The 16214-nt window shown below is 52.8% G+C and overlaps 2 protein-coding genes across 2 annotated transcripts in view; one reads left to right on the top strand and one right to left on the bottom strand.

The window, feature by feature from the left end:
- The first annotated feature begins 4541 nt into the window (after positions 1 to 4541).
- On the top strand, positions 4542 to 6432 carry ENHO (energy homeostasis associated). Its single transcript, XM_061164033.1, has 2 exons — positions 4542 to 4742; positions 5656 to 6432. The coding sequence occupies exon 2, from the start codon at positions 5786 to 5788 to the stop codon at positions 6014 to 6016; it is 231 nt and encodes a 76-aa protein (XP_061020016.1). The 5' UTR covers positions 4542 to 4742; positions 5656 to 5785; the 3' UTR covers positions 6017 to 6432.
- Positions 6433 to 6545: 113 nt separating this feature from the next.
- DNAI1 (dynein axonemal intermediate chain 1) overlaps positions 6546 to 16214 on the bottom strand; it is a 62228-nt gene continuing 52559 nt past the window's right edge. The window contains exons 17-21 of the mRNA XM_061163956.1: positions 15677 to 15756; positions 13547 to 13695; positions 13342 to 13441; positions 10017 to 10202; positions 6546 to 6815 (exon numbers count right to left, since the gene is read on the bottom strand). Coding sequence (XP_061019939.1) covers positions 6717 to 6815; positions 10017 to 10202; positions 13342 to 13441; positions 13547 to 13695; positions 15677 to 15756 — 614 coding nt within the window. The 3' untranslated portion in view covers positions 6546 to 6716. The remainder of the gene's footprint in view (positions 6816 to 10016; positions 10203 to 13341; positions 13442 to 13546; positions 13696 to 15676; positions 15757 to 16214) is intronic.

The following is a 16214-nucleotide window of genomic DNA, read 5'->3' on the forward strand; positions in this document are numbered from 1 at the left end:
AGCTCCCTCTGATCGCCCTCAGGGCACTCAGGCCCGGTCCTTACCCTAAGCAATGCCGCCTGCTCCTCTCCGTTCAGCCCCCACTTGCTGGTGACGGATGCGGGCGTCTGGGGTACTTTTCTGCTGGGAGTTGCTTTTAGGCACGTAATCTGTGGGTTTTATTTATTTTTTTCCTCCCAGTTAAGTTGGGTTGCCCTCCGAGATTCAAAAACTTCCCGTAGACCCGCCAGTGCGGTGTTTGGAAACCTCCTCTATTAAGACTCCCTTCCCGGGACGGGTCTCCGTCCCTAGCTCTTTTGTCTCTCTTTTTATCTTTTATATTTTGTCCTACCTCCTTTCGAAGACAATGGACTGCTTTTCTGGGCGCCTGATGTCCTCAGCTAGCGATCAGAAGTTGTTTTGTGAAGTTTGCTCTGGGTTGAATTGTTCTTTGAATGAATTTGTAGGGGAGAAAGTGGTCTCCCCGTCCTATCCCTCTGCCATCTTGGCTCCTCCTAAATAGTATCTTTTAACAAATCCCTTTTATGCTTCAACTATTCAGAGTGGATTCCATTATTTGTGATAAAGAACTCTGACTGATAAACTTGCTATATTTAGTAAATCGCATGTTCCATCAATTATAAGAGGCAAGTTATTTGAATTACTAAATGAATAATATGAATCACTAAAAAAAATAGAGGCTTGAAATAAAAAATAGAGGCTGTTACATGTCATTAATGGTAAGATATATTCTGATTTTAGAGTTGTTTAAATCAGAAAAAAAATGTGCCTCTGGATCAATGAAATATGATATTAGCCAACGAAATTCTCCCCACCCCCACCCCAGATGAAATTGACAGATGGCTGATTTTAAAAGAATAGTTGTAAAAGAATAGTATCATCTGGGAGGAAAAATAAAACCATACCCAATCCTTATAAATGCAGAGATATGTGATTGCTCAATTCCAGAAAAATCCCTAAGACACCACCAGAAAGTGTAGTGCTAATCAGTTCAGTGTCCCATAGAGAAACCCTTCCACAATGGTGGTCTCAGAGCACTGGATAAGGAATCTCATTTTTGTGGGCAAAGCCTGGGGCATCCAGATTGGCTGATGGAAGAACTCTGTAGTCAAAGAAGTGAGTCAACCAATAGCTGCCAAGAGATTCTCTAGTCTCATCATTTTCATTGTTACTCATGGCCAAAATACATTCTATTATGGCCACTATATAATGGCCACTATATAATTAGTGGCCACTATACAATGCTTTCTTTCTACTCCATTTTACTCTCTATTTCTTCCATCTCTAACTATCAGGAGGCTTTTATGTGGGTGGGTGGGGAGGAGTGGTTTAAAGGGTACAAAGAACATTGGTCCTGTGATTTAACCTCCAGAAGCAGCAGCTGGATGTGTCATTGAGCTGTCCTCCACTGAAAAGGAAGTTAATTTATTGGCATATACACAGTGGGATAGTTGGATTAAACAGGTGAGGGCATTTCTGGAACCATACATATAGGTAAACAATGTGTTTGTGCTGTGCAAACAATGAACTATAGTGAACAATGCCATTCTGCTTTTTCAGAATCTCTCTTCTTCTGCTCTATTCATCCCAAAGTCCATACAGTTATGACGGTAGGGCCATGTTAAGCAATCTGTTCCTCATCCATTCCTTGGCCCCAGTTAATTGGTCCAAGCCGCTAACTAAGCTGAGCCAATCAAAGTGCTTCCTGAGTAACATGCAAACTGCAGCCAAGAAAACGAAGCCAGTGTCTTTTTGGATGCCTAGACAGTACGATTTTAAGCTTTGGGGTTGTCTGAAGTTTTGTTTTTCAGCACATGGACCAGAAGAGCATTGGAAGTCAGTCTCGGGGTGGGGATGACAATACTCAGGGAAGGCAGGGGATGGAAATGAAGGAGACAGGCAGAAAATAAGAGAGATGAAAAGTGGAGAGAGAAGCTAATGGCTTTTGTACCTATTAGTTTCAGTTGTTCTTGAGGCATCCTTGTCTTTAGGTTTCAGGTATCTGATTATAAATGTATCTTTTTGTTTAAACCAGTTCCTATTTTTCCTGGATGAGTTCTTTCACTCTCTTGGTTTGACTGCTACTCCTGTGCTAAAACTCACAAAATGTTATCTTCAACCTGGACCTCTCTCCTGCACCTCAGACCTGTTTATCCAACCATCTAGTGAACATCTCAACTTGGATGTCCAATTGGCACCTGAAATTCAACATACCCAAAACGGAACTCATCACCTCCCCACTTCAAACCCCTGTTGAAACTTACTCCTTTTCCTGTGTTCTCTATCTTAGCAAATAGCATCATGGTACCACTATCACTGGGCTTCCCTGGCGGCTCAGCGGTAAAGAATATGGAACCCAGGAAACCCGGGTTCCATCCCAGGGTGGGGAAGATCCCCTGGAGGAGAACATGGCAACCCACTCCAGTACTCTTGCCTGGAGAATCCCATGGACTGAGGAGCCTGGTGGACTTCAGTCCATAGGTCTCAAAGAGTCAGACACAGCTGAAGCATCTGAACATGCACACATGCATCCCTATCACCAGCCTGGGGGTTATCCCAGACTTTTCCTCCCTCTTACTCCTCATATCCAATAGGTTTAGGGCTCTAAGTCCTGCCAATTTTAACTTAGAGAATTGTATTCTCAATGCTTTCTTGATCTCTCCATTCCTATTTCCCTACGTCATTTCAATCCTTTGCCTACACTCTCAAATGCCTTCAATCCCTCCTTCTACCCAGCAGCCCAAATCATCCTTCTAATTTCTGAATATGATCACATTTACTCCTCTGTTCAAAATTTCTTCAGTGGCTCCCCACTGTCTTCTGGATAAAATCTAAACTCCTGCAGCTGGGTCACAAATTCACTCATATTACACTCAGATGTGCAATATTATTAGTCTTCTCTCTTTCCTAGAACTGATTTGATCTTGTTCACAGTGCCCCCACCCTGCTGGGTAACAGGAGCAGGGGAAACTAAAATTAATCCACTCTGGTAAATTCAGTCGGGTCTGAAAATTTATTTTAGACAGGTCTAAGTAACTCAGTAGGTTTGGATGACTCAGCCTTTCAGGTTGTTTTACCCTTCCCTGTCTCATTTTCAAGATAAGACTTGGATTTATAGAGATGTCATTGAGGGAAGGGGGTCCCTTACCCTGGTCCCTGGGGTTGTGTCACTTGGCATTTGCTGAGATGTGGCATTTGCTGAGATGTGTCTGGTATAAACACCATCCTCAGAGGAAGCTATTACAGATAAGGAGGCTGAGGCTAAACTATTTTACACATGAGGAAGCCAAGGCTAAAAGAGGTTGAGTGACTTGCCCAAGGTCACAAAGTTAGTTAAGTGGCAGAACCAGAAATCAACACCACCCTGATTCTGATTGGCACTTGGATTTGCATCCAGAAGTCCAGAGATAAGTTAACATTGGATTTGGGAGCACTGAGAAGACTTCACGGTATAGAGCTGTGCTTACCCATGGGAGAGTATGTCTAGTGGAATGAGAAAAGGGTCCATTCAGAACACTGAGGAATCACTGGCATATAAAGTAGGGTAGGAAGCCCTACCTGATGGCTCCTGCCCAAGCAGACCTTTCTGTTAGAAGAGCTTCTAAATGGAAGAGTCAGGAGCTTCTAGGATGGACAGTCATGCCTGATTCTATTCCAGCCACAGCTAAGCCATCCCTGAAAATACCCCATTCCCCTCTGTCCTAGGCTCCCCCATAGAAGGTCAGAGTACGAAGCCTGACCAGTACTGGGTGGGAATTCAACATGTGTCAAAACAACTTATGTTGTCAGAGCTGCTCACACCTCCTGAGGTCATGGAATGTGGAACCAACCACAGACCCCCTGAAGTGGGGATGCAGGGTTCACATTCAGGTGAGAGTGGACGTGCGGGGTACAGGGGATTTCAACACCAGGAGGTTCGGTCTCCTCCCGGATGTGGTATCCCAGTGCCTTCCTGCAGATGAAGGGGGTCAGAGACCTCTCGCAGATATGAAGGGCTGGTCCCCTCAAGTAGAGGGATACAGAGGCTTTGGCCTTTCTCAGCTTTTGGGTGTGCAGATCTTCCTGGTGAGGTAGGTGCAAGAAATCCCCGCAGATAGGCGGGTCCCGCTCATGTCCCCTGCCCCGGGGGAGGGATCCGGACTGAATAACCCCTTCAGCCCTCTTCCCACCCCCGCCCGCGCCCGCACAAGGGGCGGGCCAGTCTGCTCCAGGGCACAACCAATGGCAAGGGAGCCTGGCACGGGCAGCCAATTAAATAGCGGCAGCGGCGAGGGCTGGCTCCTCCTCCGACAAGCCGCCGGCCGCGGCCTCCCAGGAGGCGGGGCTCCTTCGCTGTTTTTTGCGGCCGGCGGAGCCTGGCCGAACCTAGCCGAGAGACCAGTCGAGCCCAGCCGAACGCAGCCGAACGCAGCCGAGCCTAGACGAACCCCGCGCCCAGACCGCCGCCGCCGCCCGAGCGCCGCCGTGCGAGCAGGCGAGCGGCCGCGGCCGCGGAGGAGGCGCCGCCCCAGGGGGAGGAGGTGGCCGCTCGCCGCAGACCGCCCGCGGCAGAGGCCGCCCCGGTCGCGCCGCGGCGGGAGCGGCCGGCGGAGGCTGCGCTGCTGAGGGGGAGGGTCGGGGGAGGGGACGTCACCCCTGCCCGCCTCCCGCTGCCCCCCGCCCGCAGGCTCCCGAGCATCATTCGGCGCCCAGCATCCCGCTAGCCCGGATCCTCCCGCGGGCGCGCACCGGGCTTAACTCAGGTAAGAGGGGCCCACCCACCACGGGCATGGGGGTTGAGAACCAGAGACGGAGATAAAGAGGCTTAAGACTCAGAGACACAGCCGGGGAGAAAGAGAGTCAGACACAAAGACAGACACGCTAGAGACGCTCTGAGAACTACAGAGACCTTACAGAGAGGGAGAGAGACACGTCCACGGGGACAGATGGACACGCAGCGGGGAGAAAGAGAGACGAGAGCCACAGGAGACCTAGGCATACGGAGACCGATCCAGAGATAGACAGAGAAAGAGACTAGGAGAGAAAGGAGACACGAGAGACGCTCAGGACTCAGAGGTGGGGACACATGAGAGAGCTACAGATGGGTACACACCGGGGCTGGGTATACAGAGGCCGAGGCGCACATCCAGGCAAGAACCGAGGGACAGAGTAAGAGCCAGACACAGAGACGCACGCACCTGACCTGGCGAAACAGCCTCTCCGAGAGGCGCACCTAGGTACACGGTTTTGGGTACACAGACCCACACACGCCTGCCAGGCCTCCACAAAGTTCCCTCTGTGTGAGCTGGCGCCTCTGGAGGTCTCCTGGGCCGGCTGGCTGAAGTCTTGAGAGCAGGGAGGTGCCCAGGCCACACCAAAGCTGGTCACAGTGCCCATCCTTCAAGGCCTTGGGCTTCCTCAAGCCCACCCGCTCCTACAGTTCTTCTGAGGGCTGGACGTTCAGTGGACAGGTCCAGGTCATGCCCACTCCGGCTTCCCCACTGGGGCCACACCCCCATCCAGGTGCCCAGAGCCAGGTCCTGGCTCTGTGGAGTGTTTATATCTGTTGGGAGCCCGGAGGTCTGGGAGAGGGCTGTCTTCTCCACCCTCTCCCCCTCGGCCTCACCCTCCCCTTTCCTTCTCACCATAGTTTGCCTCTGCTGTGTACCCCCACAGGCTCAGACATCTCCACTGCCCAGGGATCACTGACTGTGTGGAAGGCCGGCTGTCCCAGCGCCCAGCTTCGGCATGGGTCCTGCCGTTGAGGCAGCTTCTCAGCCTGTGCTCGTCTGAGGGTGCGCCCGTCATGGGGGCAGCCCTCTCCCAGGGGGCCCTCATCGCCATCATCTGCAACGGCCTCGTCGGGTTCTTGCTGCTGCTGCTCTGGGTCATCCTCTGCTGGGCCTGCCACTCACGCTCTGCCAACATCGACTCCCTCTCCGAATCCAGTCCCAACTCCAGCCCTGGCCCCTGTCCTGAGAAGGCACCCCCGCCCCAGAAGCCCAGCCATGAAGGCAGCTACCTGCTGCAGCCCTGAAGGCCCCTGGCCTAGCCCAGAGTCTGGGACTTAAGTCCACCCCACCTGGCACCTGGAATCGGGATCCCAGGGTCCAGCCGGCCTGAGGTCCAGAACTCAGAGTCCAGCCTGTGTGGAACTGGACCTAGCCGCCCAGTGTCTGGTCGGCCTGGCTCCAAGAGGGGCCCTGCTGGCCCTAGGTAGACAGGCCTGGGGCAGGGGTTCATGAGTTGGTGCTAGGGCCAGGGCCATCTGGACTCTGATCCATCCCAGCGGTCGGGGGTGGGGTCCACCCTCCCCCTAGGCCAAGCGCCTCTCGGCCCTCAAGGTTGGGGAAGCAAACTAGAATCCATGGCAATAATGGGAGGGTGTCCAGGCTGGGCCCCTCCTCTGGTCCTCCTACTGTTTGCTGGATAATAAATGGATCTAAGGCTCTACCCTAAGATTCTCTCCTCTTCCTGGGGGGTCCTGCTGTAGCAAAATTAAAGATGTGGCTGGACTTCCAGAGACAGGTTTATTTGTGCAAAGTAAGCGAGGGTAACAGGGGTTGAGGACCGAGTCCTGGGGTGAGGTGATGGGACCAGGGCCAGAGCAGGGGGCTGGGACCTGATCAGGGGTAGTTGTCAGACACATACTGGGTACTAAGGCTGGGCTGGGGTACCGGGGTCAGGGGCTACAAGTACTAGGTTCAAGACATGGGCCAGGTTCGGAGGCCAGGCCCTCAGGTCTTGGTTTTCACTTCCCTCACCAGGTTCAGCAGTTTGTCCAATTTTGCGATCTCCACAGCTGGCCCCTTCTGTACTTCCTGGCCCTTCTTCTCCTGGGGAGAAGTACACAGTAGGGAGGACTGGTGAGGGAAGGGCCACCTCTCCCGCCTCCCAGCATCACCTCCTCAGCCCAGCTTACCCCAGCACTGCCGCGCCCTCTCCTCCCAGTTAGCTTCTGGACCCCTGCCTCCCTCTCCTTCCTGGTTAGCGTCCAGACCTCTGCCTCCCCCAACCTCTGCAGGATCCTTCCCCATCTCACGTTCGGTGACCAGGGCCCAGCTAAGGCCTGGAAGAAACATCCAAGTCTTGTTTCTGAACCTCAGATGGACAAGGAATCCTGATGGTGGGGGCAGCAGGGAGGGGGGCAAGCCAGGAAGAGCCGTAGTCCCAGACCTCTACCGGTCGGGACCACCCTTCCTACAGGAAGCTCTCTGGCTGAGTCCTAACAAGGAGCTAAGGTGTGTGTGTTTGTGGAGGGAAAGTGTGGACAAAGCCACAGGTGCTCTTACCCAGTACTCCCAGCTCAGGCAGGGAGTGGGGTACCATTTGGGGCCAGGCCTGCTGTGTCGGTTATTCCCAGGTGGGGGAGGGTGTCAGGAGGGCAGATGGCACGTCCCATGTGGTTCCAGATGTCCTCAGCTGGGACTGTCCCCGAGAACAGCGGGTCTTAAATTAATGACCCCACCCCCCACCCCTGGCCACGGCGTTTCACATGTGGCGCAGTGGTAGAGAATCTGCCTGATAATGTAGGAGACGCAAGAGACGTGGGTTCGACCCCTGGGTCGGGAAGATCCAATGGAGTAGGAAATGGCAACTTACTGCCTGGGAAATCCCATGGACAGAGGAGCCTGGCACGCTAGTCGTGGGGTCACAAAAGGGTCAAATATGACTGCGTGCATGCGTATGCGTGCGCGCACACACACACTTGCCTACAGGGCACTCTCATCCGTTCGCTGGTAAGCTGGGCCCTGAGAAAACGTGCTGGGCCCCTGGGTGTGTGTGACTCCCAGGCCTGAGAGCTCCTTGGCAGACCAGCACCAGGGCCATCCTCCCTTCTGTCCAGGCAGCGGGGTGCGGGCTGGGCTGGGGGAGCTGCCATTTCTTGCCTTCCCTCTGTGCCCGAGCCCCCTGCCCTCTCAGCCACCTGTGCCCAGGGCTCACTGGCACCTGCCCCAGCCTTGCCTGCTGGGGACCCAGCCTGGATCTGGCCATGGCTGTGAGGTGGGGGGAGAGGTGGGGCCCGCGGGCCCTTTTCTGGCCCATCTTGGCTGCCGACACCCGGTGGAGCTCAGATTTCCTCCTGGCGTGACTCCTGCACCTGTTTCCAAATCTGTCTCCCTCTCCCCTCGTGGCACAGCGCCTTCGCCCCTGCCCCGCTCACCCCCACACTCGTGAGGCAGAGGACAAAGATGTCTCTTTCTCCCTTCCCTCTCTCTCTCCCAGGTTAACCTCATGTTCTCTTTTCACCCTCACCTCATCTCCTGGGAGTCAGGAAGCCTGGCTTTTAGTTGTTAACTCCCTATATGACTCTGGGCAAGTTCCTTGCCTTTCCGACCTACAGCTGCCATCTAGACAGTAGCTGGGGAAAGCAGGCCTTGACCTTTGGTGGGCTCTGACACCAGTCACAGGATGCTCCTTGGGCTGGCAGTCAGGCCTCTGTGGCCCAGCCCTCTTGGGGAGATCAGGGAGACTGCAGCCTGCAGAGGGGGGCAGGAGGGATGCCCACAGGACTTCCTCTGGCCCGAGTCACTTGGCTGCGGATAAGAGTCAGGTGGCAGTTTCACAGGAACTGCCAGTCCATGCAAGAACTAGCCCCCAGCTGTCACCTGCTCAGGTTCTCTGACACCCAGGTACCCATGTCCTCAGATCCTCAGAGATATTGATGCTGACCCTTGCTCTGAGGAGTTGACTGTGGAAGACCCTTGCCTCTCTGGGTCAGAGTGGGCAAGGCAGGCCTCCCGCCACATCTACTGCCTTCAACGTGTGATGGCTGTCCCCCAGCCCCCAGAGGTCACCACCATCCCTCCCACGGGGCTATCCAACTCTACCAGCTTAAGCCTGGGTCTTGCTCCTCACTAAATCAAGAGCAGATTTTATCTGTTCCACAAATTGTAATGCCTTCCTCAGGCTCCTGGAGGCCAACTAGCAGGGCTTAGCAGAGTTTAAGACCACGCCCAACCCACCCCCCCAGTCCCACCCCACCCCCAGCCCACCACAGCCTCTGGGCCACAGCTGCAGGCACTCAGCAGCCTTCTGAGTATTTATAGCCAAGTCCACCCCCTCCCCCAGCTGGCTACAATTACAGGCCCGGCCAAAACCCCAGCCCTTGCCTCCCTGGCCACGGTGGGGAACAGGCCAGGCTGGCGTGAGAGGGTTAGTGCAGCGGCGCCTGCCTTGGTGGTGGCACATGGGGGCAGGTGTCAGCAGTTGAAAGAGGACCCTGCTGTTTCCTCAGACTGCAAGTAAAGGCCTCAGATGGCAACCCGGGGGTACAGTCATCAGGGTAATGTGGCTCAGCCCCAGCTCAGCTCTGACACTGGTTCAGAACCTAGCAGGGAGCAAATTCTCTCCTAGCACCCAGATGGACAGGACTGGGATCTAGGGTTTCGGATTTTTAAGTTGAACCCTTGGGCTCTGGATTCTAAAGTCTGGGTTCTTAAGTGTGAATCAGGACTCTGAGATCTAGACTTTGAGGTCATGGCTCTGGGCTCTGTGGCCTGTATTCAGAGCCCTTGCGCTCTGGCCAGGATCTCTGGATCATTCTAGATCCCAGAAAGGAACCAGAGCTCAAAAGGAGGACTGCCTAGCTACTGACCTAGTTACCCTCCTCATGGCTCATTTCCTGCTTCCTGTGTGGACCCACAGCTCCCAGTTCAGGGACCATTGAGGTTGAAGCTCTGTGCAAGCCCAGCGAATGACCGGAAACTAAGCCTCGAGCCCCTGCTTGGATAACACCAAGCGAGCCAATGATGCTCATGTACTTCCCCCAGACTTTGGACTGTAGTCACCTGCTTACCTGTTGTCTCCACCTGGGGCTCAGATTCAGCGTGTCAGAACCCATCTGTCCCCCTACAAACCTACTTCTATGCTCCTCACTTGGACAACGACACCACCCTTACCCTGGGCCTCGAAAGCCAGAACCCTGGGGCTATCCCCTGGCTCCTCCCCTTTCTCTCACCACCCACCCGCCTCCCCACCATCCTGCCATCCTGGAGACTTTCTTTTGTGGCAGCCCGAATTCCCCAAGACTGTACCTTCGGCATCTTTCGCAAGTTGGGTGAGAGCTTGAGGCAGGTGACTTGCCCTCGGTCATCGCCCACAATGATGATGGGGTGGATGGGGTTGAACTGCACGTGGGTGAGCTTGTTCTTCTTTCTGGCCACCACAGGCTGGTTGCAGATGGCCTCGTACTTGTTGATGGACAAGTCAAACACGTGGGTCTGTGAAGAGGTAGGTGTCAGCACAATCAGGGAAATGGGGTCCCTGTCCCACCTCCCCCCAACCAGAGGAACTGCCCCTGGACTTTCTGGAGCTGGAGGCAGTAGGAGAGGCGATTTGTATCTCTGTTTGTTTTTCCTGTGGTTGAGGGAATGACAATAAAATGTTTAGGAGAAAATTTAAGTCTCTACAGAATTAACAGTAATAGCAGCTGCCATTTATGGAGCAGTTACAGCTTCCCTGGTGGCTCAGATGATAAAGAATCTGCCTGCAGTGCAGGAGACCCAGGTTCAATCCCTAGGTTGGAGAGATCCCCTGGAGAAGGGAATGGCAACCCACTCCAGTATTCTTGCCTGTAGAATTCCATGGACAGAGGAGCCTGGTGGTCTACAGTCCATGGGGTTGCAAAGTGTCAGACACAACTGAGCAACTTCTACAGTATGATGTACTAGACTCTGGGCAAGCATGTTACCTGGTTGCATCATCTAATTACAATAGTCACAGCCACTCTATCAGGTAGGTTCTGTTATTTTCCACATTTTATAAATGAGGAGATGGAGGCTCTTAAGCCTGACTTGCCAGTAAGTGGCAGAGCCAGGGTTTCTACCAAATGAATATATGTCAGGTGCTTGGACAGTGCTTGTCATATAGGTGCTGAACAAAAGTTGGATCTTATTTTTACTGCATTGTAAGTCCAAACCATTAGCAAGTTTTGCCTAGATGACTATGCAGCATGCTAACTGGTCTTCCTGCTTCATCTCCTCCCCTTCTCTTATCCATCCTCTGTGTAGCAGCTAGACTTAACTTTTAAAAATCTGGAATCCTCCAATAGTCTCCCTGGGTATGCTACATAAAAATTCTGATTCTTTAGATTCTGCACCATTTGCTCTCATCTCAGGCTCTCAGCCCTCTGCCTACTAGATCCCGGCCACCCTAACTTCCTGTTCCTTAAACCTTTCCAGCGTGTTCTCCCCTCAGGGCATTTGCACTAGCGGTTCCTTTGTCTGGAAGGCCTCACTCATCTTCACCTGACCCTTTTGTGTGACCCAGCTCTCTACTTGAATGTCACCTCTTTAAAGAAGATTTCCCTGATCACTTTATCTAAGAGACCACCCAGTCCTTTCCTTTTGCATCACTCTATTTTTAAAGATATAACAGCTTTGAAAATGGAAGTGTTAGTCACTCAGTCATGTCTGACTCTTTGCAACCCCATGGACTGTAGCCTGCCAGACTCTTCTGTCTATGGGATTTTCCTGGCACGAATGGGTAGCCATTCCCCTCTCCAGGGGATCTTTCTGACCCAGGGATGGAACCCAGGTCTCCTGCATTGCAGGTGGATTGTTTACCATCTGAGCTATCAGGGAAGCCCCATAACAGCTTTGTGGAGATATAATTCATATACTATACAATTTACCCATTTAAAGTATACAATTCCCATTTTTTAGTATATTCAGTTATGTAACCATCACCACAACCAAGTATAGAACATTTTCATCACCCCAAAACAAACCCTTATACCTATTACCAGTCATACTCACTTTCTCCCAACCCCTCTCTCCCTAAGTAACCACAAATCTACTTTATTTCTGTAAATCTGCCTATTCTAGACCTGCATAAATGGAATCAGAAAATGTTTGGTCTTTTGTGACTGGTTTCTTAATTTTTTAAAAGATTTTTTTGATGTGGACTATGTTTAAAGTTTTTCTTGAAGATGTTACAATATTCCTTCTGTTTTCTGTTTTGGCTTTTTGGCCAGGAGGCATGTGGGATCTCAGCTCCCTAACCAGGGATCAAACCTATTCCTCCTGCATTGGAAGGCGAAGTCTTAAACACTGGACAGCCAGGGAAGTCTCTGAGACTGGCTTCTTAAACTAAGCATGCTTTCAATGTTCATCCATGATATAGCATGTATCAGTAGTACATTCCTTGTTAGTGCTGAATAATACTTCTTATGGATAGAGTACTTATTGTTTACTCATTCATCAATTACAGACATTTGGGTTGTTTCCACTTTTTTGGCTATTATGAATAATGCTGCTGTGAACATTGGTGTACACACATCATCCTCTTTTGATCTCTGCCTAGCACTTAACTCTATCGGGGGTTTGGTTGTTGTTTTCTATTTCTTTCCCTTCACTGGAACATAAGCTCTGTGAATCACCTGAATCACCAGGCCCTGGCCTGGAGTTGGGAGCCACAGTTGGCCCTTGGATAGACATTTGCTCAGCAAATAAATGACTGACTTAAGGGTGATGCCTTAATACACTCTATTCTTTCCTGGCAGGTGCCTCTCAGCTTACATCAAAGTCCGTAAGTAAATTATGTTGCATAAAAACTTTCCCACAAAAAAGTTTCCCCACAAGCTGTTTTTGAGCTTTCACCAATTCTTATTGTTGCACAGACCCCTCCCATCTCCCCTCTCAGACTCAGCTTGCACACTCCCAGGGATGGGGACCTCACTACCTTTTAGATGCTATTTCGACCACAGATTGACCCTGGTTAATAAGTTTCTCTTTATATCAAGCTGGCACCTGCCACCCCGTAGCTCCCTCCCCATGGCCCTCAGAGAAGACAGCTCCTCCTCATGGGATCTTATCTCCCATCTTGCTCTCTCCTTCAAGGAGAGCTCCACTCTCTCCTCCAGGCCTCATGGGATGACAGACCCCTCTGTTATTTATTTACTTTTGGCTGTGCTGGTCTTCTGCCTGGATGCGGGTTTCCACTAGTTGTGGCAAGATGGGGCTACTGTCTAGTTGTGGTGTGCGGGCTTCTCATTGCAGCGCTTCTCTTGTTGAGGCTCACAGGCTCTAGGCATGTGACTTCAGTAGTTGCAGCATGTGGGTCCAACAGTTGTGGCCCACAGACTTAGTTGCCTCATGGCATGTGGAATCTTCCAGGACCAGGGATCGAACCTGTATCCCCCGCGTTAGATTCATAACCACTGGACCACCAGGGAAGTCCCTGAATGACCCGTCTTTTGACAGGGCCCCGAGTGGCCTGGCCCTTGAGGATACACAGAGTCCTATGTTCCGCCTTCCCCCAGCTGCCCTGGGCCTGGGGTGGGCCCTCCAGGAGGGACGGCTGAGCTGGCTCATCCTGTCTTCAGTAAGGGGTCAGCAGGGTCAGGAAAGGGGCACTTACCTTCCCGTTGGTGGTGACTGCTGCGAACACAGTGGACGAGTACGGTGCCCAGGCCACGTCGCCCACAGCTGAATTGAGGTCATAGATGAACATCGGGGTCCTGCAGTGGGGAAGGGCAGAGAGCAGAGAGATCAGGGGGTTCATGGTGCCAGAGCCCTACCGGTCCCTGCCCAGGGTGCAGCCCAAGGGAGGGCAGGCCCCTCACTTGATGGTGTGGTCCCATATCTTCACTGTCCAGTCGGAGCTGCAGGACATGAAGACCTTGGTGTGGTAGGGGTTCCAGGACACGGCATCCACGGCCATGTTGTGGGCGTCGTAGGTGTCGAGGAATTGGCTGGAGTAGGATTTGGAGCACTGGGGTGGGGGTGGGGACGCGTGAGTGGGAGCAGTCAGCCACCACTTCCCCAGGGGGCCCTGGAGGGTCAGAGCCTAAGATTCCTCTTCTGTCCCCACCCTGCCTCACTGTCCCAGCTGAGCTGGGGCCAAGCTCTTGGCTGTTCTTCTCACTTTCAAATCAACCAGAGAGAAAGGAGGGGCTTAAGGGACTGGGGTTTGGGTGGGCGGGGGAGCCTTCCTGGAGGATGAGGGAAGTCTGCCCAGAGGATTCCAGGCCAGGCAGAAGTGGCCTTTCCTCCCTGAGGCTTCCCTGGGAGCTCAGCTGATAAAGAACCTGCCTGCAATGCAGGAAAGTGAAGTAGTGAAGTTACTCAGTTGTGTCCGACTCTTTGCAACCCCATGGACTATAGCCTAACAGGCTCCTCCGTCCATGGGATTTTCCAGGCAAGAGTACTGGAGTGGGTTGCCATTTCCTTCTCCAGGAGATCTTCCCGACCCAGGGATTGAACCCAGGTTTCCCGCATTGTAGGCAGACGCTTTACCATCTAAGCTACCAATGCAGGAAACCCTGGTTCAATTCCTGGGTCGGAAAGATCCCCTGAAGAAGGGATAGGCCAACCACTCCGATATTTTGGGGCTTCCGTGGTGTCTCACACGTCCAGGGGATCACAAAGAGTCAGACACGACTGAACGACTAGGCACAGCACAGCCCTGAGCCCAGGCAGAGCAGGTCTAGGGGTTCTGGTGGAGGTGTGGTCTAGTCTGTGTCCACGCCGAGGCCTGTGGACAGGCCGATGGAGCCCTGGATCCACCAGCAGTCCACAGACAGAATCCTTGCAGCAGTGGTAAACATCCCACCTTTCTCAGGTAGGGGTTCCCCTCGTGGCTCAGATGGTAAAGAATCTGTGGGAGACCTGGGTTCGATCCCTGGGTGGGGAAGATCCCCTGGAGAAAGGCATGGCAACCCACTCCAGTATTCTTGTTTGGAGAATCCCAAGGACAGAGGAGCCTGGTGGGCTACAGTCCATGGGGTCGCAAAGAGTCAGACATGACTGAGTGACTAACACTTTCACTTTCATTTGCTCACAGAAAAACAAGTGCAGAGCCAGGAACAAGTCCCAGTCTCAAGATTTCTCATTTGGTTTCCTGCCCTGGCCACTCTGCCCTTCACTTCCTCCCTCCAGGAGACTGAGTGACTGACTGGTCTCTTCCTGTCTCCCGCAGCTACAAGGAGGGGTGGAGAAGGGGGGTGGGGACATCTTTTGCATTCAGATCGGCTCTGCCTGGGCCTCAGGGGCTCCCGGGAGGCTGCCTGTAATTAACATTCTGAGTTTCTGCGCCTAAGAAAAGCTTGCAGCAGAGCTATTTCTGGATGGATGAAGGTTCAGAAGGATGTTCACCTACTAACACTGAGACCTGCAAAAGCAGGCCACGAAGTTCCACCCCGCCACCAGCTGGGAGGAACCCGGTGTTTAGAGATAGGTTTTCTTGTTACCCAGCCTTCAAAGCTCAGCTCAAGTTCATATCTTCTCTAGGAAGTCTTTTCAGGATGTTCCAAGCCCCCCCTCTTCCCCCGCAACCCCTGTGCCCAGCTCTACCTCCTTCACTCCCAGGCAGGGAGCAGGACGTGAGGGAAAGCTGCTGGGCTAGGCTAAAGTCACCCTCTAGATTCTTCCTCTCCTTTCCTGCAGTCAGCCCTTCTTCCTAACACCCAAGCAGCTTTCAAGAAATGCATTCTGGGAGGGGACATGTGTATGGATTCCTATGGCTGATTCATGTTGATGTTTGGCAGAAACCAACACAATACTGTAAAGCTATGATCCTTCAATTAAAAATAAACATATTTTTTAAAAAAAGAAAGCAATGCATTCTCTTTCTCCACAAAGCCTTCTAGAACTGATGAGCCCTGAGATCCATCCGAATATGGTCTGTAGAGAATGACAAACTCCCAGGTCCAGTGGCCCTGGAAGGAGCTGGCATCGGCACAGCGCCGCCTCACCTTATAGATTTTCCCCTCCTCTGTGCCCACCAGAAACAGGTAGTCGATCTCTCTGTGGAAGTCAAAGGCAGTGCCGCAGCCTTTGGGAGAAGAGGGAACCACTTTAGGCCAGTTCTGGAAGGGATGGAGGCCCCCAGCATCCTCCTCTACCCAGTAGGCCCTCCCCTGGGACAGCCTGAGTCTGGGTCCTATGAGGGCTGGAGCCAGCCGGGCAAACAGAAACTGGGTCCCTGGGCTGCTTCTAGAGCCCGGCAGTTGGGACTCTGCACACGGGCCAGGGCTTCTGCAGACAGGAATGGGGCCTGGATAAACAAGGTGGGGATTGAGTTAAACAGGGTCGGGGTCAGGATAAACAGGGACGGGGTCTGCAAACAGGGATATGGTCTGTGCAAACAGGGATACGGTCTGCATAAACAGGGGAGGAATTGAGTAAACAGGGATGGGATCTGGGTAAACAGGGGCCTGATCTGCATAAACAGGGAGGGTCTGCAGACTGCTCAGGACCAGACTTTCTCCTTACCCCCTCCTACCCGGCAGG

Source organism: Dama dama, chromosome 16 (genome assembly GCF_033118175.1).
Source record: "Dama dama isolate Ldn47 chromosome 16, ASM3311817v1, whole genome shotgun sequence".
Classification (NCBI taxonomy): Eukaryota; Metazoa; Chordata; class Mammalia; order Artiodactyla; family Cervidae; genus Dama; species Dama dama.

Excerpts from the sequence above, each read along its gene's own strand:
- ENHO (XM_061164033.1), top strand. The coding sequence starts at position 5,786 with ATGGGGGCAGCCCTCTCCCAGGGGGCCCTCATCGCCATCATCTGCAAC.